The following is a 22256-nucleotide window of genomic DNA, read 5'->3' as shown; positions in this document are numbered from 1 at the left end:
GCTGGTCCTGTGGGTTTTTGAAGGTCTAGTTGTGGCACATTTTGCTGGTCCTGTGGGTTTTGAAGGTCTAGTTGTGGCACATTTTGCTGGTCCTGTGGGTTTTGAAGGTCTAGTTGCGATACATTTTGCTGGTCCTGCTCAGGTTGTCTACTCACAGCTCTATTCTGTAGCTCGTCGCTGTTTGTCACAGCAGCCTCATCCAGCAATACAGCCTCATTTTCCACGACATCTAATTTAGCTTTCTTACTTTTCAGCTTCCTGTTCGGTTTTGGATTGACTTTTTCCGTTCTGCGCCGTTTTTGCGACTTGAAGTCTGAGAGAGTTTCCTACAAAGTCTCCATCAACTCCTCAAACCCGTTCAGGTCAACCTTCTCAAAGGAATCCATTTTCAACCACCACTTGTTGAACGGAGCAGAAAGAAACCTGCCAGGCGGTGGCCAGTGTCCTTGAATTTGAATCAAAACAACATTTAATTTTACTTACATGGACACAGACAGGTGTGTTACCCAGCAACCATTATAACAGTTTTCGTTTTTTATTTGTCAGATCAAAACATTTTTATTTTGTAAACTCAATGTTTAAACTTTCAGAAAAATGCTGTCTTTGTTTGTTTTGTGCATTTTGGATGGAAAGTAGAGTTATTCCATTTTAGAATTCATGGCTACTTCCTGTATTTTCCAACTTTTTATTTTTTACTTTTCTTCACAAATTGCTGATGTAAAATTATAATAAATATTTATCACAGATACGATCCCACCAAGCCAAGTAATTAGAAAAATATAGCTATCGGTGTGTCATTGAGCAAGACACTTCAATCAGCTCTATGTTTATGTTTGAAGTATTGTGTGAGATAAAATTGTAAGGAATTGGTCGACACTATAACACAATATCTGAATATGCGCAGTGTCTTTTTAAAAGGACATCACACACATCTTTGGGGTTGAAGAACACCACTCTCTGAAGCTAATGCGAAAAGAATTATTTCAGTTTTGTTTTTACTGTCATAGATGTCGCTGAACTTTGTGCCAGTTTTTGTTTCATGTGGATAGGGCCAGTGAATACAAAGATATGAACCGTAAACCAGGTCAACAAATCTGTAATCTGACAGAGGGGGAAAGAGGGGGAGAGGGTATAGAGACGAGAGATGGAAGAGGTTTGAGGAATTTAACACGGCTAAAACACGATACAGAGATCTGAATGACACCAACCAACAATTATAATACTGTTTAACAATCATTCAATCAAACACAACACTTATTTTTTTGTATACCAAGTATTGTGGTTTATTTTGCACGACTGACTCAAACTGACTTCAACATTATCATTTAGTTATTTCAAAGGTCTGTTGTTAGTAACAACTTGTTACTATACTAAAATTTAAAATTTGATTTCGATACTGAGGAAAAGAATCGATACCATTGAATTCTAACCTGTTTCCACCTCAGTTTAAAATTATAAGAATGCTACAAAGTTTTGATTACACGTGAACGCAACCTATTAACAGACCAATTATCTAATCTCTTCAGCTCTGTTCCCTCGATTCGTCTTGTTATGGATGGAGTTACAGTTGCGGATTCTTCCTCTCTCCTTCCTTTTTCCTTTCTCTCCAAATCACGTCTCAAAACTGACCCATTCAGACAATCCTACACCGCCTTTACAGCATCCTCGGGTGTCTTGAAAGGCGCTTAAAAATAAAATGTATCATCAATATTATTGTTAATTCATGACAACTAAAATAAAAGACCAACACGGAATAGTCATGTGATTCCGTTTTATTATTAACAGCATCAACACTTTGTAAACCGGACTCAACAAAACCCCAAGTCCTGCTACAATGACACAGTTCAGGTGAATACTGCCAGATTATCTTTGCACAAAACATTTAAAAACAGTGTAACAGCGTAATCATTGTCATAGGCTCAAGTCTCCTCAATGTTAAATATTTATAAAACAAAATCTAGTATAACTGTGTAACTTAAAGCTCCCATATTACGCATTATTTGGGCTTTTCGACATACATTTCACGCTGTGGAATGATATAACTATAAAGCTGCACTGTGTAACTTTTCTGTTGGAGAATGCATTACCTGCTTGTCTCCATGGCGAAGTTACTGCTTTGCCTTCTGTGTTCCGCAATATGGAATTAAACTTCGATCTTGCATCTATTTCGTGCATTCTTAAAACTGTAAGCATGCTCCTCTCCACAGATCTGACCTGCAACTTGGTTTAGTGGAGCCACCTGCTTGTCACCGTGGAGACAGACAAGTTTAATACCATAAAGAGGAGCATGCCAGTCAAACCACCAGAAAAGGTTACAGACCATTAATGTAAAAAAAACCCCAACAAACTAATGCAGTTTTTAATCAGGCTAAAAATAGTGTGTAGTGAAGTAAATCTGAGCACAGAAATGATCAAAATGGGTCAAATTTAGGACAGTGGGGTTTAAAAACAAAGGGTAACACTTCCTGGGTTACCACCTGATGACATCACAAGGTGGGGGCAAGAGATCTGTGGTCCAAAGAAGGGGAAACAGAGAGGGGGATTACTAAACACATACGTGAATGAAACAAAACACTACTCCAGGTTTGTTTTAGAGGAGAGAAATAGATTATAACCCCCCCAAACATCTCTATAACATAACACGGGAGCTTTAAACTGTATTTTCACAGTGATGTAACAAACAAAAGGCTAAAGGAGGCAGTAGCTGTAAGAAACAACACCAAACAAGCTAAAACTAAATATTAAAAAAAACAAAATTGCATCATTACGTCACCAAATGTTTCCATAGCATTGTTCATGTACAAAAAAAAGGCTAGTTTTTAAATACGAAAACACATGTTGTATTTCTAGTACCGCCTTCTGCAAAGCTACATCTGAAATAAGTGGTTGACATGGAGACACTGATTTGTGAACGTGTGCACTTCTTGGTCCACATTTTGGTGAAAGATTTTCTGCTACATTCAAGTGCTCCTCGGAGGTCGTGATTTTAAAGGGCCCATATTACACTATTTTGTGATCTATGTTATAATGTTGTTTCCTCATCACAAACAGACCTGGAGTTGGGTTTTGTTTCATTCACACATGTTTAACTCACAAACTATGCATGTTCGAATGAAAAAAAACACAACTCCAGGTATGTTTTCGATGAGGTAACAGCATTTTAACTTTACTTGAAGCTCACAAGAGTCAATTTGGTGTAATATAGGACCTTTAAGTTGTGCATTTGACAGGTCAGATTACTCATTTCACTAAACATATCCAACATTATCATTATCATATTTAAGATTTGACTAAAAGTTTCTGTACTTTTTCCATTTTGGCAAAGTTCATGATTCTACTTCCTGGTTTGACAAGTGTACGCGTAAAGGTAATTTCATAACTGTTACCCAGCAACCATAACGTAAACAAGTGCCAAAACATACCTAAATCACAAACTGTTTTTTATCTGACAAATAAAAATAAATGAGAACTCCCTAGTTGTTAAATGGAGGTTCAAGATGAGAAAAAACACCTTCCTTATGTGTAAATTGTCCTTGAATTTGAAAACTCCCCACTACTTCCTGTATTTCTGTGCTTTTTTCTAAACTTTTTTTTTTCCCCACAAACTGCCACTTAACTGTAAAACTATGATAAATATTTGACACATGTACAATCCCCACTGAACCAAGGAATAATTACAAAAACATGAAAACCTGTCATATGCACTTTTAAATAAATTTTGTGATTAAATCCAATTACATTTATTTTTATATAGCCTAAAATCACAACAAATATCTTAAGTATTCACATCAATGTCTTTCTAAGTGCTTTTCACAGCTTTCAGAGGCCAGATGCAGAGTTTTGCCGTCGTGGTAATGCACAACAACTAGCATGCTAACCACACACTTCCTGATTCTTGGATAATAAAACACTTTATAGTTACAGTCCACAGCAGACAGTACACAGCTGACTTATTTTGACATCCAAAGCTAAAGAAAATATTTGTACTGGGATGAGAAAAATTCTACCCAAATACATGGAAAAAAAAAATCAGGAACAGGACCTTTTTCATACACAAAAATCTGGCAGTTCTGCTCTAACGCTATGGCCTTTCAACTATTCCAATTTGATATCTTGAAATCTGGGAAAACACTGATTTCCGACCTCCGAGGAGCACTTGAACGCAGCACGGCTCTAAAACACTAGTACTTTCCACCCGGAGTGAGCGAAGGAGCAGCCGAAGAACAGCGCGTCCAGGCTGTGCTCCACCAGCCAATCAAAGACCACTTCCCTGTTCCCTGAGCCAATCGTAACACGCAGTTTGGCCACGCTCGCCCCGTCGCCGTGGAGACCGGGCTGGACGCTAACCATCTCCATGTCAAAGGTCACAGCCGCGCCCAAGACCAGCGCCGGCAGCTGATTGGTCATCTCTTTACCGTTAACGAACACTGCACCTGAAATGAGAGAGAGAGAGAGAGAAACGAGAGGACAGACATTTTAGAAGGATAAATAGATGATTATTTATTTATTTTTTGTTTGTTGTAAATTGCAAAATTTATCTAAAAGGACTATTACACTGCTAACACATAACATATTTAGATCACCATGTTACTTTTTATGGTTTTGAAAAGTGTATATTTGCCAAAAACAATGTATTAACATGTTTTATAAGTTTCAGTTTAGTTTTTGATGCTCTGACTTTAATCCTTTGCTCTCCGTACTAAGTCAATCCCCCTCCGAGCGCTACCACATTACAACAATACAAAGAAACTACTGCACATCACATCAGGTTTGTGAAGTGTTATGGAAATCTTTACTTACAGTATTTGACCTAATTTGTACTTCATATTGACTGGGTGCTATGCAGACCTCTGAGTCCCAGTTTCTTAATTCTTCTTTCAACTATTTCTTATCCATTTGACCTGGAGGTCCATTACACCGTGTTCTGTTGTCCACTGATGCACATTAGACCAACTGCTTATCCTGTGCCCCAAGTGTTTTGGCCTTGTGCTCCTTTAAACGGGTCTAAACTGCTTTTCTGGTTCATGTAATTCTTATCTGCGTGGTATAAATATGCTGTATGTACTGACACTAACACAGCTTAGGGTGAGACAACGCTCTGTCTAACAATAATAATAAATGATTCAAGACAACTTCTCAGTTAATTGAATTCTTTTGTTGTTTTGTAGAAATTTGACAACAGAAGTTATAGTGTATTGTTTTGTATCACGTTTTTGTATATTTATGGAGAATTATTGTGTGGGAGCATGGGTGACATAGGCTTGTGGGTGGAGCTTCTTACACTTGAGGGTTTGAATAGGACCTGAGAGAGATTGCTAAATTACTCCAACATGCATGGATGTTTGAGAGCCTCTTCAGACATGTTTTTGATGAGGGAACAACATTATAACATGGTAGACAGTTCCGATATGTAGATTTTTTGCAATGCCTCCTCTGTTAATGCCATACAAATAAGCTTGCCTTGCGTAAAGCCTTGAATGCAAGACAATACAGGATTACTCAACTCAAACATGACTGAATCAATGAAAATACAACTGAGAAAGCTAACAATGAGGCAAGACCATTATAACATGGTAGAAGCTCATAAAAGTTGATTTTACATAATATGCCCCCTTAAATGAATGCATTGGCCCCTTCTTTTTGAGAGTGTTGTCCTCCGTACCATTGGTGGATATGCAGACGGCTTGGTCCCTCTGCAGAGACTCCTCTCCTCTGCTGTCGTCTACACAGACCCCCAGACTGTCCCTGTGATCCAGCGCCCCCACAGCACTGATCCTGAACACAAACATCAACATAATACATATAGTTTAGAATTTATTCAATGAGTTGCTGATGTTACCATTTCAGACGGATGGCATGGGGCCTATATAACTATGAGAGATTCACTGTTTTTGAAAGAAACTTATGGTCCTAAGCCTCATTTATATTTGTAAGAGATTAGCTCCAAAATCTTGAGCTACTGTCGCCCTGTTGCCACATTAGTCTCACAGCTTAAAGTCATTTCAACTGATAGCAATCATAAGGGTTGGATAATGGCACCACTTTCTGAAGCTATTGTGAAAAATATAAAGTCACTTTTTTAAACGTTTACATATACTGACAGAGAAAACGTTGAAGTTTGTGGCAGTGTTTGTTTCATGAGGACAGACCCAGTAATTACAGAGATATTAACCATAAACCAGGACAACACAAATTCCACCATAAAATCCTGACCGGTCTCCAGCTCAATTTAAACTACATAAACTCTAGATGTCACGTGAACTCAATCTATTACATAAAATAAATAAATGCTTGTGTTTTGTTTTTTTTTCTGTAGAGCAGTGTAGGCCATACTTAAAGGTGAGGGTCTGTCCACAGAAGTAGGTGGGGCCTCTGGAGTACAGGACACAGCAGCGAGACACGGAGTCGTTTCTGAGTGCGATGTTCCTCCTGGAGCTCAGCACGTAGCCCTCTGTCCCAGGACACCACTCTGACACAGGTAAGAGAGAGGGGGAGGCAATCAGAGAGAGAGGACATCTATAGGGAGGTATTTGATTATCTATGACTAACTACTGTATTTTGCTCTCTTAACCTCCTGAGACCTGGCGTCCTCATATGTGGACAACACGTTTTTGGCTTGTCTAGGACACAGTGCAAATTATTAGATGAAGAATAACAGCATACAATAACAGCAACAATGTAAATATATTATATATTTTCATTTTTAACAGTTTAGAATGTTTAGAATATTTTATTTTAATTTTTTTTGCTTTTCTTCCTGCTCCTGTCAGCAGCTCTTCACATGAGACACATTCTTCCAAGAGGCACAATTGTTGTTTCTCATTTTGTTTTTACATCAGGACAAATGCTGCTGTTTTCAGGGTCTTAATAAATAGTTTTTTGCAAATCATTATTTAAATGTTTTATCAAAATGAGTAAAATGTCCACATATGAGGACATTTGATTTACATATTTTTTTCTCAGAAACTACATAATGTAAAAAGATAATTCTTTGTATTTACACTCATCAGGTCCCAGCCAGACCAAATAACAAAGAGAAATTAATCAAGCATGTCATGCAAGAGCTCGGGTCTCAGGAGGTTAAAAAGGAAGAGTGAAATGTTCTAGGTCATGTTTTAGGCCCATATTACGCTACTTTCTGATCTATGTGGTAATACATGAAGTGTTCCACTATGTTTTTAAACATCATACATTTACGCTAGAATCATTTCATCATTTCAGCCCTGGAATTGCCAGTCTCTACTGAAATGAAGGTAAATAAATAAATAAATAAATATTAATTCATGTTGCATATCAGTTTAGTACAGTATGTATAAGTGCGTGTGGATTTGTGAGTGACAGGATTCCAACTCAGTGAGGATGGGGACACATATCCCTAAAGCAACAATAAAGTGTTCCTTACTCTTCATATTTAGCGACCCAGTTAAGCAAGATTTCAGAAAAAAATCTTAGATACGCTACCTTTAAACTTCCTAAATAAAGTCCCTTGTTGTGTGTAGTACCCACCGTGTGCAGCCAGTGTGGTGGAGCCTGTCTGAGGAATGCTCCATGGGCTCCACTCGGTCCGTCCCTCTCCTCGGGCGCTCACTCTGAACTGATAATCTGTGTGTGCGTCTAAATGAAGCACCAGGAATTCCTGCTCTCTGCCAATGTACGCATCCTCATACTGGCTCCCCCCGGTGCCCGAACGCCGGCACTGCAACCGGAAATCTGCAGCTGCAAAGTCCTCGTCCACCTGAGGAACACATTTACACACAGAACACAGAGGTAATATGCTGTTCATCTTGGGCTGCTGGGTAATGTTTTCTGGACAAATATTGTAATAAAATAGTATTTTTTTGGAAATCAAGATTTAATTCACAGGGCATACTTTTAACACGTCAAGGTAAAACTGAAATGTGAATGAATTCAAGACAGCTATGTATTTTAGAAGTTCCCACCCTCTGTCCCACACTGTGAGTATCCCCTACATCATGTAACTGTGTTTTTTAAATTATTATTATAGCCAACAACAACCATTCTAGTTTCTTGTTGGTGAATGGCAGTCAAAGCACTTTACATCAAGAAACCACCCATTCACACACACATTCATACATCAGTGTACGCACACACTGGGGGTGAGGTGGGTTAAGTCTTAAGACACAACGACAGCATTCATCTGTGGGAGCTGGAATTGCACCTCCAACCTGTGGTTCAGTGGATCTGACCACTCAACCAATGATGTCTATGTAGAGCGCAGGATTCAAACCACCAGCCTTTGAAACAGTGGACAAACACTCTACCAACTGAGCCACTGTCGATATTTATGTCCTTTCCTTCATATCTGGTCCCTGTACGCGTGGTTGGGAAACACTAGTCTAAACCACAGGGTAATGATTATTTTGTTTTGTTTTTTTACATAATAAGATTCCATGCAGCCACTTTATATAAACCATATTTTATACACAGCAGTTTCCAAAGAGCTGTAGTAAGCAGCAGCAGTAGTCACAAGTTAAAAATAATAATCAACAGATTTTTTACATTTTTACTTTTTCCAGCCAGTCAAAGTCACTTTACAATTTCGTGCATTATTTATTCACTCCACACTCGGGTACAATGATGCATGTGAAACTGCCAATCTGTGCCGTCAGCCTTTTAGTCACACAACACTTTCAAACTAGTCAATGAGGTTAAAGTGTCTTGCCGAAGGACATAAGAGTAAATGCATTCTCGCAGTGGCACCTGTTATTCCCATCCAAGTACTAACCACGCCCAACCCCCCAAAATCAGAGAACATCAGTCATTGATATATAAATTCTGTGTTAAGCTCCATCAGTTCTTATTTGTTGTTTTCTGATTTAAATTTTTCCATCAGCCCTTTCTCTCTTCCTCACCTTGCACCATCGCACCAGTACCCCGCCCGGCCGCTCCTGCAGCTCCTCTATCTGCACCGGAGGGTAAGAGGAGACGGCCCCATGTCGCGACACTCTCTCCTTTAGCGCCCCCAAGAGGGAGTCATCGAGCTGGGCAGAGACACATGGCACATCCACCAGAGCAGGGACTTCCGGGAGACTGCGGGAAAAAACAGAAATCCAAGTTTAAAGACAATTTTGAAGGTGCTGTATCTGAATTTGACTTAATGTCTTAAAAACGTGAAAAACAGAACTTGCTGATTTTAAACTTTTCCTGACACTTTTCTAGCATCTTGGCTTATAAGAGCTTTTCACAACTTTCAGTGGTCAGAGCGGAGTTTTACTGAAAATGGGTAGATATGTCGATGACACTGTGCACTTCCTGATTTACAGATGATAAAGCCATTTATAATTAGATGCAGACAGCACACAGCAATCTCATTCATACGCTAATACAACATATATGTGCTTTGGCAAAATGGGAAAAAATGATTTGACTTTGTTACATGAAAAAGTACATCCTCTTTTAAAAGGTTCACTGTATGAGTTCTGTGTATTAGATGTGTCGTTACCTATCCAGCTGGATGTGCAGAGCCTTTTTGGTGAAGCTGCCCAATTTGTCTTCCTTCTCGCCCAGACCACACCTCAGAGCCGCTTCCCCTAAAATCACAAAACAGGTGTTAGAATAGTTTATTTTATATTTTAGCTTTTATATTTTTTCTTCAAATGAAAAACTATTATTTTGAATTTGAAGGGATTTTTATTAAGGATTTTTATGATGTTTCTTCATGGTCAGATCCTCAATTCATTACATTCCTAGTTCCTATTCGATTACATTCAGTCCTAACCTTTTTATCCTAGGGGTCCACCCAATTATGTACAGAGTAACTTAATCACATATTTACAGACCGACTATTCACTTTTTAAATGTATTATAATGTACTGAGCAAGGAGGTCCTACCATGGGCCGACTCTACTATGGTCCTGGCCCTATGGTCAAGAGTCACTGGTCTAATGCCTCATGATCGCATACCCTCTCTGAGCAGCTCGTCGGCCTGCCCCACCCCGTGTTCGATCAGGGCCTGGCAGTCGTCCAGAGGTTTGATGCTCTCGGCCTCGATGGAGTCGACCTCCAGCAGCAGAGCGGACAGTCTCTCCTCCAGAAGACGAGAGGCCGAAGACTGAAGCTCAGAGAAGTGTCTCTTCAGAGCCTCACGCGCCTGACTCGAGCTGCCACGGACCTGAGGGACCAGACAAGAGGGACATGTGCAAGATAGATTATATAAAAGATATCATATGTAATATTTGCAAACTTTAGGTTTAAGAGTATTCACATTATGTTCCGGTGATGTGTGGCCCCCAAACCTTTAAGAAGGAAGTGTAGTTTAGATCAGGTAGTATTTTTGCATGCGTCTTAAAATCCTGCAGACCCCCGGCAGTGTAACATAGTTGTATTTCTACTGTTCATTTCGGAGGTCGTATTTGTTGAGAAAGCGTTGAGTTTGTGATCTGCAAAGGCCCACGTTTCACTTCCTCTTCACTGATTTCACAATGACTGAAACTCAGCCCAAAGCTTCAGGAAGAGAGGGACAGTCCTCAAGCAGACAGGCCGACTGCACCCGAGATGTTATCACTCATATAATGCACTAATAGAATGGAGCGTCTATAAATACAACAGTGGAAGTACACAGAGATTCACAAATGTTTTAGATACAAAGATGATAACATTGTGTAGCGTTCAGATAAGGCTAGGACAAGATCCAGATGTTTACAGAAGAAACACAACAGGAGAGATTAGAGTCTGTTTTTAGGTCAGATAATGATTATTGATGATTAATGTGAGCCATTTTTACAAAGCATTAGGGCTGAAAGATGAACTGCACTTGACTCAACGTTGTGATTTGAATAGTCACAATCAATAGCAACTGAACCTGGGTCACCAGAGCCTAAACCTGCAGACAGAGACACATGTAAGTTTGTCTCATTCTCAGTCTATGGACAGGCCTCATGTGAAAGCTCAGAACCTCCAAAATCAATGAGCTGCAAAGGTTGAACTAACTGTGATTCATGATTGGCTGCAGGTGCTGGGGTTTGGGTAGTGACCATTCAGATCCAACAGAGTTAGCATTACAATTGTTATTAGTAAGTATTTGATTTAAGCCTTATATGAAGCTATCTGAGCACGCAGATGTTTTATCTGCAATTTGAAATTAAAATTATTTTGTGTACTCTCCTTTTAAATATAATTTCCACTGCAAAGGACAAAAAAATCATCTTACTGTATAGAGTAGAAAATACTAACCCTGTAGTTTAGGTCTCAACAAACATGTTCTGAAATGCATGAGACTTTTCTATAAGCTTAGCAGTTCATGTTTCAGTATTGTCTGCAATAGTGAACCGTAACAAAGTAAAAGTAGTAAAGTATTGTACAGCTACCTAAAATTTCTACTTTATACTTTTACTTCACTATACTTGAGAGCAGATACGAGTTTTTTGTTTTGTTTTTAACACATTCATAGTTTGAACAGAAATATACAAATAAAAACAGCTAAGGAAAAAAAAAAAATTGATTCAGTTGTTTCTGTTGAACAAAATTCAGCATAAATCTTTACTAAAATCACTACACTTGAAGTTTAATAGAGCTGGTGTGAAATACTGTCACTTTTGACTCTTTAAGTACATTTTTGAATGGGCACTTTAAATTTAAATAAATCACTTTAAATTTTGTAAAACGACATTTAAATAAATTTATGGGCTTGGTAGAGGAGAGACATTCAAAATTAAAATATAGTCTCTAGTAAGTATCCAACAGGATGCAGTGCTGTTGTTTACATGTGGTATAAACAGGTCGAGACAAAAGGAAGGAAGAGAGAGACAGAAGACTGGGGCGGATCCATTTTCAATGAATTTCTAAACTTGTGTCTTGCATTCAGTCGACTACAGCTGTTTTCATTCCTAAAAATAACAATGAAATCATGCATTCCTACTGTGAGCGGGGTCACTTGTCCACAGATCTGACCTGTAACTTGGCCAGGTGGCATCACTTGCTCGTCTCTATGGGGATAGTATGGTTTAACGCCTTTCTTGTTATTCAAAAAAAGCTCCAATTTTGTCCTGTTTATAGAATTTCTTTAGTATCAATGCTTTAAATGGGTCTAGTTAATGTTAATTTTATGATGATTATTTTTGTTTTGATTTGTTGTATTGTGATTTTAATGTTTTTCTTATTCTGTAAAGCACTTTGAATTATTTTGTGTACCAACTGTGCTATACAAATAAACTTCCCTTGCCTTTTGCTTTGCCTTGTTTCAATCCTAGTTTTAGTATCAATATGTGTATGATTTCATATACTTGTGACAACCCTACTTCAGGTACATCCAGTTTCCAGTAGTCAGATGTCAACAGACTTGTTTGACTTTGAAGCACTTGTAACCATTCCCTTTCCTTAAATAGTTTTGGTTAAGGGTTTGAATATTACACAATGCAGACACAGGAACTTGTTTGGCATTTAAAGGGTCCAACATTATGCTATTTTCTGATCTATGTTATAATGTTGTTTCCTCATCACAAACAGAACTGGAGTTGTGTTTTGTTTCATTCACACATGTTTAACACACAAACCCTGCATACTTAGGCTGAGTTCTTCTCTAAAACTGAAAACACACAAACTGTTCCACCTTGTGATGTCATGTGGTAATACAGGAACTGCTTCACAGAGTTTTTAAACTCCACACGCCTTTACTAGAATTATTTGGATGATTTCAGCCCTGGAATTGCCAAACTCTACTGAACAAAAGGTAAAAGGTAGCTGTTAACTTGAAAACTGACACTGGAACAGAGCAATTTGAGCTTTGGAGATGTAGACAGACTAATAATAAAGGGTTACTAAAACATGGGTGAATGAAACAAAACACAACTCCAGGTATGTTTTGATGACTTAACAACATTATAACATGACTTAACGCTCACAAGAGACAATTTGGTGTAATATAGGACCTTTAAACTCTTGTTCTTGTACCTGTTTCTGTGCTTTAGATATAGTTTTAAGCTCTTGTACCTGTTTTCGTGCCTGGTTGAGTCCATGGAGCCTCAGCTGGAGTTCGCTGCGATAGTTCTGAGCTGCTTCGATGCTCTCTTTGGCCTCCTGCAGAAGAAGGTCCACTTCCGCAGACATCCTCCTCCTGCTGGAACAACAACAACAACAACAAATATTAATGTGACCAGAGGGGGACTTAAGTGTCTTGCCCAAGGACACAATGGCAGTATTCATCTGAGAGAGCTGGAATAGCGCCTCCAAAATGTGGATCTGACTGCTCAACCTCTAACTCTACATTCATGCCAGGATTCCTAGATCAACCCTTACTGCAGAACATTCTTGGCAAAGTGAAAAAGCTGACTATTTAAATAATTTGTTTCACTGTTTCAGCCCTGTACAAAATACAAGATAAGGATATATTTAGTGGGTTTGATGAACACCATTTTCTTTAAGTCTTAAGACCTCACATTACATATTTTCACCAAATCAGGATAAACTCAATAACTATGGAAGTGCACGTTTTCATCTGCCCTCAATACAATTCAACCGAACATTTTAAAAGGTCCTATATTAAGGAAAATTTACTCTTGTGAGCTTTAAGTCATATTAGAATCTTGTCACCTCCTCAAAAACACACCTGGAGTTGTGTTTTGTTTCATTCACACATGTTTGAGTAACACTTTATTATTAGTCTGTCTACATCTCCAAAGCTCAAAATGCTCTGTTCCACCTTGTGATGTCACGAAGAGGTAGTTTTCAAGTTAGAATCTACACTTTACCTTTTGTTTAGTAGAGATGGGTACTTCTAGGGCCCAAATTACCCAAATGATTCTAGTGAAGGTGTATTTCTACATGACATCACAAGGTGGAACTGACAGTTTTTTATGTCTGTGATGAGGAAACAACATTACAGCATGGATCAGAAAATAGCATAACATGGGCCCTTTAGTTAATCTATATTTGATTCACTGGTAAATATGCATTTTTCCCCATCAACAGAGTCCACTTTGTGTTGGTAAATAAACACTGTCCTCTGTCATCACAATGGCGGGGTCCCCAGGGCTGTGTTAGTTCACCTCTTCTCTTTATGTTATACACAGATGGCTGCCGTTCATCTTCAAATCATCAGTGTATGTTGGAGTATTGAGATGATACCGTTCTGCTAACACTGCTGGCTAACTCAGACAGTCCTGGGTTACACCAACAGGGCGTGGACATGGTCATGGCATGGAGCAAAAACAATGCTCTGGAAATAAACACCAAAAAAAACAAAACAGAGGAAGTCGATTTCAGCATAAAACCCATACCTGCAGCTCCTATTGTTATTAATTATGTCTGCATGAATCAGGTGGAGTTATATAAGTATTTGGATGAAACTCAACTCAACATTATCTTGGAAACATCACATTGACTTTATCTGTAAGAAAGACCAGACAGAGAATATATTTCCTCCATTTGGGCCCCTCAATAAATGCTCCTTCTGTTCTTCAGCTCTGTCATCCTGAGTGTGCTGCAGGACTGCTCTGAGACATTTGATTAAAATACGTTCGAAAATTATGGACCAATCCCAGGACGGACTGGTTGAGGCCACGCACCATAATAATAACCTTGCGACTGGCCAAGAACATCCTCTCTGACCCCAGCTATGTTCTAAACAGAGAATATGCACTGCTACCATCCAGGCATAGGTGTCCACGCTTTAACAGGGCCAGGCTCAGACAGTCCTTCGTCAAAATCAGTGATGCCATGAGCAAAAGACGTCTTTGTTAAATTGTCCCGTGTGTTTATTAGGCCTGTCATGACATTACTATATCAGCTTATTGTTCAGTATATGAAAGCTGGAACTATATTTTTTTGGGTCAATATTTACTATGAAAATTGTACTTTTTCTTTGCACTATTGGGCATTTTTGGGATAAGATTTAAGTTGTAAAAGAGTGAATTAATAACTTGTATGTCTCATTACAGATGCAAACTAATGACTAAAGTGTTTCATTCTGCTGTTTATTTATTGCAGCTCATGATTTTTTTTTAACAATATTGTAGATTTAAAGTAGTTGTGTTTTAAATCTCAGTTATTGTGGCATTAATTAGTTTCAATATTATCGTTTATCGTCTATATTTACTTCAGCAATCTATCTACACTGTATGATTATTCGTTATACAATTTAAATGTCTTTGTGGTTCATGCTTGAGCCCCCTTCCTGCAGATGTGTTTTTTATGCACACCTTCAGCAGGGCAGACAGTGGTAGGTGAAGCACTGAGGTTTTGTCACTTCCTTTTTGAGCTCAAGAGACTAGTTTCAAGAAGTGATTCAAGTCTTTGAAATGTGGCATGACCCAACATTGTTTTGTTCAACATTTAAGCTGCAAACACATCAGATGAATGAAGACTAATCAAATATTGAAATAAACTTTTACCAATTACCAGTGTATCTCTAGATTTTAAATTTTGACTAACATTTCAGTGCTGCAAAGAAATGTTTTATTTCAAAATTGCACTTCATGATTCCATGGAAATATGAAGTTAAATACACAGTTTGGAACATTTTCCATAGCGACAGATGTGTTTTATGCCAAGCGGGGCAGGACTTAACTCAAAGTAGTATAAAAGCGTGTTTCAAGTCATAGTCATCAAATTGAAATCTGGATGGGAGCAGAAACGTCTTGATAGCAAAAACAGTGTCCAGATGACCACTACTGAAACTTTCTCTACATTTATGCCATACTGTTGAAGATTATGGCCAAAGGAACAATATTTCCATGGAAACCAGCAGGGGGAGGCCCTCCTGTAAGCCAAAAAAGTGTCAGGTTTCTGGAGATGCAAGCCTGCTCACAGAAAGGATGCATGTTTCTTTTAGGTTTTTCAATGCAATAAAAACAACCAAAATGAAAAAAAAAACACCATCCTTTTCTTTTGGTCTACTTTTAGCTAAAAAGTTACATACTGAGGCTTCAATCTAGTTTAAATTTGATAAGAAATGAGAAACGATGAGACTTAAACATACAAATACACTTAAATGATCATTGTTGCGACTATTGACTGTATATACAAATGGACATAGCTAACCTGCTAGCCGTAAATCTGTCAATTTTGTCTGTAAATCAAGATATGAACATTAATAACAGACAAATCAGGCACCTTCTTTCCCCGGGTTTGCTCCCACTAGCGTTAGCAACAGGTTTGATTGACATTTGCTAAGCGCGTGCTCCCGGTTAAACCAGCGGTGCGAGTGACAAGGGGTGTTGTCTTTAAAAGCCTCGCTCCGGATTGACTTCTTTGGTTGCTATGATACTCGTGGTCAGAACTCGGCTCCAAATTGGCTCCTATAACTGCTAGCCACGATGAGCTTTATTTGACTGGAGCCGAACGCTACGGGTGACGCCACACTCACTTAGTCCATTTCCTTATACATGGTCTATGGTTGCAACATCCCTCCAAAAACTGTTCATGTATTTCTTCTATTATAATAACGAATACCAACCATTGTGTCAACTCTTTTGTACTGTACATTATTGTAACCTTTGGATTTTGCTGAGCTCATTGGAGATAATTCCCAATTTTCCCAGAAGGTTGGAGCCAAAATAACCAAACGCGACACTGATACAAGGCGCTCCCGTCACAGGAAGTCACTGTTTATGCTACACAGCTGCTAATCTCACAGAAAAACGCACAGAGCTAGCCTGAAGTTAACACTAGCGGCACAGGTAGGTAGTTACATTTACTCAGTCATTTCCTCAGATGTTATGTCCCGATAGTTACTCTTTAAACGGCCCTTATTCAGCTATTTTCTGATCTATTTTATAATGTTTCCTCATCACAAACACGACCTTGAGTTGTGTTTTGTTTCATTCACACATGTTTAACACTCAAACCCTGCATTTTTAGGCCGTGTTCTTCTCTCAAACAGAAAACACTCTGTTCCACCTTGTGACGTCATGTGGTAGTACAGGAAGTGCTCCATTATGTTTTTAAACTCCACACACCTTCACTAGAATCATTTGGATATTTTCAGATCTGAGGTTGCCAATCTCTACAGAACTAAAGGAAAAATGAAGACGTTAACTTGAAAACTACCACTTCATGACATCACAAGCTGGAACAGAGTATTTTGAGCTTTGGAGATGTAGACAGGCTAATAATAAAGTGTTACTCAAACATGTGTGAATGAAACAAAACACAACTCCAGGTATGTTTTTGAGGGGATAAGAACATTCTAACATGACTTAAAGCTCACAAGCGTCAATTCTGCCTTTACCTTTAAGTTACTTTTACTTGAGTACTAGTTTTCTCATATAATTTTTACTTACTTACTTACTAGAGTAATTTCTTGGACCACTACTTTGTACTTATCCTTGAGTAATATTATTCTGAAGTAACATTAATCTGACTTGAGTAAAGGAGTAACGGTCTACCCTGAATAGCGTGGTGTAAAGATTTGGTGTTTGTCATTCACAGTGAGAAGGAAGTGACTTTACACATATCCTCTGTCACTTTCTGTAGTGTAAAGTCGTCTCAGTACATTCAAGCAAACACACAGATCGAGCTGTGAACATACGGCTAGTAGATGATTCGTTTATCTGATTCAAACTACACTTACAAGACTACAACTGCACCAGAGTTTATTAAAAAAAAATACTATTTACACGGAGAAGTACTGGTGTATTTATATATCTATATGTAAAAGGAATGTGCATTCAACTTAAAAAAGGTCTATTACACTTCTATGGCTTATTAACTGCTAACACGAAACATATTTAGATCACCATGTTACCCTTTATTGTTTTGAAAATGCTATATTTACCGAAAAACATCCTATTTTATAAGTTTCTCTTTCATTTTTGGTGTTGAGTCACTCCCCCTTCAGAGCGCTATCACAACACAATCAACGTCCTGCTACTGAAACTACTGCACATCACGTCACATTTGTCAAGCTGCTGTGTAGTTTTGTGTCATGTTTTTATACATTTACGGAGAATTGTCATGTGGGAGCATGGGTGACTCCTCGTGGGCGGAGCTTTGTACAGAATCTTACGGTTAACCGTAAGGAGGGTTCAAATAGGACCCGGGAGAGAACGCTAAAATACTCAAACAAAGATGCATGGATGACATCTAAAACCTCTTCAGGCGTGTTTTTGATCCCAATTCCCAACAAAGACATTAAATTCTTTGTAAACTTAGTCAAGCGCATGTAACTCAGTACTACCCACCTCCACCTACCGGCAATAACCCCACCAACAAAACAGGTGCACAATACCGTTCTAATCTGTGCTATTCTCTTCACCTGTCACTGACCATATGGCAATAGCCTGTACATAAAACAGATCCTCTACCGCACCCCCATGGCCTTCTGCTGTCCATTGAAAGCATGTCTAATTGAACCTCTGTATTCACTGTATAGTACATTGTGTGTTTGGCCTACATACGTCACTGGTGGCTATTCTTCCCATTCACAAACAAAACACTCGCTATTGCAGCCTCTCCCAGTGGTTATAAAGGAGATGTTAGCAGAAATGGAGACCTCAGACTCAGAGATTAGCTGGATTTGAAAAACTGGTTTGTGCCTACATTAAAGAGAGAGGAGGGGAGAGGAGGAGAGAGGAGGAGAGAGGAGGGAGCTGCATACATCTACATTAATGCACTGTATGCCAATAGAGTTTTACAGTGAGAATGAACACTGCGCTGGTGGTTTTGCAACGAAGGAGGTTTATAATTAGCAGTAGATACAAATGTGATCCTGTTTAAAACTCACTATTATGATGGGACTGTGAATCTTTCATTTATTTCTGATTCTTATTCCCCAAAATTCAGAAAAAAAAGGCTATTTAAATGTATTGTTAGTGGGGTTTTTAAAAAAATAAACTATAGTGTTTCTCAAACTGTACTGGTAGTTTACATAAGGTGGTACTTCGGCAGTTCTTCAGTTTGTGGGTTTGCCTAATTTTGAGTCCATTTTATCCACTTTTTTGTCCTCCTTTTTATGATTTCTTGTTTGGAAATGATGTAGTCCACTTTTAGACCTGCTTTAGTCCTAGTTTAGACCTGGAATAGGCAATGTCAGGTGAGTTTTAAGCGGGATATTTTACAGTGGCAGAAACACTTATTAATGTAATTTAAAATCATTCTGGGGAAGTTTGAATCAATCCTTTATCAATCCAGAATCGTTAAGAAATAAAATCGTGGTCCTTTTAACAATCAATTTTTTTTTCAACACTCCTACTGAATGCCTCTCCCTACCCTTCATACTCATATTACACTGCTCACTGTCCGGTCAGATAAAGTTTATGTATACGAAACATCTTTAAACCCTCCCGTGCTCTGACACATGGCGCAGATATGAGAGGTATTTAAAGACACTATGATATTACTGCTCTGAGACACTGACAGCAGCTCTGGGCTTGTCTGCACTTGCCCCTCACACATACACACACTCACGCATATGCATACACACATGCAAACAGAGACACACATACATGCAGATTTCGGATTTCTATGTTTTGAAGACATTATATTCACTTATAAGTCATTTCCAGAAGGCAGATCCAAACCTTAACCATAGCACCAACTATATCTTAACTTTAATAATCCTAACACTGTACCTGATTTTTACTCTTTTAAAAATATAAACAACAGAAATAGTTCATTTTAAACAGTTTGCAGTAGTCCAAAGTTATTCCTCACTTACCTTATGCATTCAGAGCATCCGAATTATTCACAGTGGACTTATTTTGACCTCAAAAGCTGCTTATATAATATATCTGTACGGGGGACAAATTTAGCTCAAATACATGGGAGGGAATCTGGTGCAGATCTTTTAACCGCAGTCACTACCCGCTTAGCTATAACCTATTTTAACCCATATCTGCTGTTGGTGTAATAATAAAATGATTTACGTCACGGGGATCTGATGTGTATACAGATTTAATCCTCACAATGTAATAAGTACTTGCCCACACACATTTATGAGGCATGATCTGTCAGAAAGCCCCTCCCACTCCCCAACTCTCAAACACATGTCAAATATTAGGCACAAGTGTGGGCTCATCATTGGATACAATACAACTGTTATGTGAAGCAAGAAATACATGCAAATGAGTGCAAGAGGGAAAATTCATTAAATTTAGAGATGGGCAAAGAAGATCAGGTTTAGACCGGTTTTAATTGTGGTTTAGTTTCAACACAGTCTAACATCACTTACTAAATGTAATAATAACTTAAAAATAAACTGGTTTAAATGTACAAAAGGGTCTGGAGGTGATACTGAAAACTACCTGAGTTATATTTAAAGAAATGTCACTTTAAATCTATCTACTTTCTAATTCTTGGTTTTACTATGGGTGGAGGATATTGACTTATTTGGAAGTTTACCACATATTTTTTTTGTTTTGTTAGTTTGTTTACCACCGCTTTTTGCAGTTTAATTATATTTTTTTGCACATCTTCAAAAAAACATTCACAATATTATCAGTGATGTGATCATCTGCTCACCCATACTTCCCCTAATTACGAAGATAAATGTACCATACTATACAAAAAGATGAAAATGAGACGACTTATTATTATAGGCCAAATGTATCCTACTGTCTCTACTACTACTACTACTTAAACTGTACCAAAACCAGTATTGAAAGAAGTACTCGATTTTGTTACATAAGTAAAAGTACAGATACCAGAGCAATGAAATATTCCAGTAAATGTATCACATGAAAAAATCTACTTAAGTAAAAGTCTTAAAATACCCGTTTAAAAAAGTAAGAGTAAAGTACGAGTAAAAAGTAAAAGTATTTCGCACAGATTTTGAGATCTAATAATGCTTCAAATGTAGTGATTTTGATAAACATCTGTGCTGAATTTAGTTCAACAGAAACAACTGAACAGATTTTTTTTTCCCTAGCTGTTTGTATTTGTATATTTTTATTTGCTCAAACTAAAAATGTGTACTATAAATAAAACCCCAACCTTTTCAGCAGGTCTCAAAAAATAATTTGAAAAATACTTTTACTTTACAGTCCTGTGCAAAAATGTAGTGGAGTAGAAAGCACAGATACTACTCTCAAATGTAGTGAAGTAAAGGTAAAAAGTACGCGCTTAATCTACTTAAGTAAAGTACAAATACCTAAAATTTATACTTCAAAACTAACATCACAGTGAATGCCAGGCCCACCTAAGCAAATACAGGTATGATACTCATTTATAAAGCATTAATAGACCATTTATTAACCTGAGACAGAAAATAAACAAGGTTAAACAATCATTAAAATTTGTATTTTTTTTATAAAGCCACAATAAATAGTGGCTTAACATTTTGACGTTACTTTGCACTGTTATCTGTAAACAAAACGGAAGTGCCGCAACAACAAGAAATAATGTCAATTTTAAAACGTCATCAGTGAAAATAAACACTAATAATGCAATAAAAACGTAAGAATAAAGCTGTTTGTGTGGTAGATGGTGCTGTATGGGGGTAGTGCAGAGACCTATGCAAGTAAACACGAAGCTACTAAAACAATGAAAAACTCCTTTATAACATCGCTGAATGGGATCCTAAAAACACTGTTAAATGTCTCAGTTGTACTTGGTAAATTGTGTTGGTTAATTACCTGTTTTAGTGGTGTCTGATGGTCATTCCGCTTCGATTCTTCCCTCGAAAAAACAGTCCCCGCTCAACCTCTGCTCAACTTTCTGCACAAGTCCAAAAATGCAGCAAAAAAATGACATTTCCGAGTTTCGGAAACGGCAGCCAATCAGAGACGAGAGCAGTTTGATTGACACAAAGATTGGCCAATAAAAATGAGGAATTCTGTAAATGGCCAAATTTATGGTCTCTGTTTAGTACTGAGCACTTTTTATGGTTGTGAGAGAATAAATAAATTAATAAATAAACACAACAAAATTCTAGCAGAGTAAAATGTAAATTATCACATTTCATAGTAAAAGAAAAAAATAAAACTCATAGTGTATTTGTCTATAACTAAAATGCTGATCGCTAAAAATAAACTGTAAATAAATAAATAAATACATAAATAAACCAAAATATAATGATAATAATAATAATAATAATAATAATAATAATAATAATAATAATAATAATAATAATAATAATAATAATAATAATAATAATAATAATAATAATAATAATAATAATAAACTAAATTTCATTTTAGTTGCATTTATTGCCACACGAATGTTGATCCTTTGGCTATAATATTCCACAATATGGCCTAAAACTGATCTATTTCCATGGATAATGTTCCGAAGCATGGTTTGAACCAGAATTATCCAAACTTTTTTCCACTGAAGACTGCATATCTAAACTTATTCGAAGCTTA

General features: G+C 37.6%; 1 protein-coding gene across 2 annotated transcripts; it reads right to left on the bottom strand.

Annotated features, from left to right (window-relative positions):
- Positions 1-1756: 1756 nt before the first annotated feature.
- On the bottom strand, positions 1757-21674 carry LOC117375454 (cytokine receptor-like factor 3). Of its 2 annotated transcripts, none has more exons than XM_033971749.2 (9): positions 21528-21643; positions 12949-13075; positions 9925-10132; positions 9464-9551; positions 8874-9051; positions 7507-7735; positions 6334-6469; positions 5663-5775; positions 1757-4433 (listed from the first exon to the last, which is right to left on the bottom strand). In XM_033971749.2, the coding sequence occupies exons 2-9, from the start codon at positions 13063-13065 to the stop codon at positions 4174-4176; spliced, it is 1329 nt and encodes a 442-aa protein (XP_033827640.1). In that variant the 5' UTR covers positions 13066-13075; positions 21528-21643; the 3' UTR covers positions 1757-4173. The 2 variants fall into 2 exon arrangements, with proteins under 2 accessions (XP_033827640.1, XP_033827639.1); XM_033971748.2 differs by having other exon boundaries at positions 4068-4433; positions 12949-13072; positions 21528-21674.
- Positions 21675-22256: the final 582 nt, after the last annotated feature.

The sequence above is a fragment of the Periophthalmus magnuspinnatus genome, chromosome 8, assembly GCF_009829125.3.
Source record: "Periophthalmus magnuspinnatus isolate fPerMag1 chromosome 8, fPerMag1.2.pri, whole genome shotgun sequence".
Lineage (NCBI taxonomy): Eukaryota > Metazoa > Chordata > Actinopteri > Gobiiformes > Gobiidae > Periophthalmus > Periophthalmus magnuspinnatus.
This window is presented reverse-complemented; position numbering and strand designations above follow the sequence as displayed.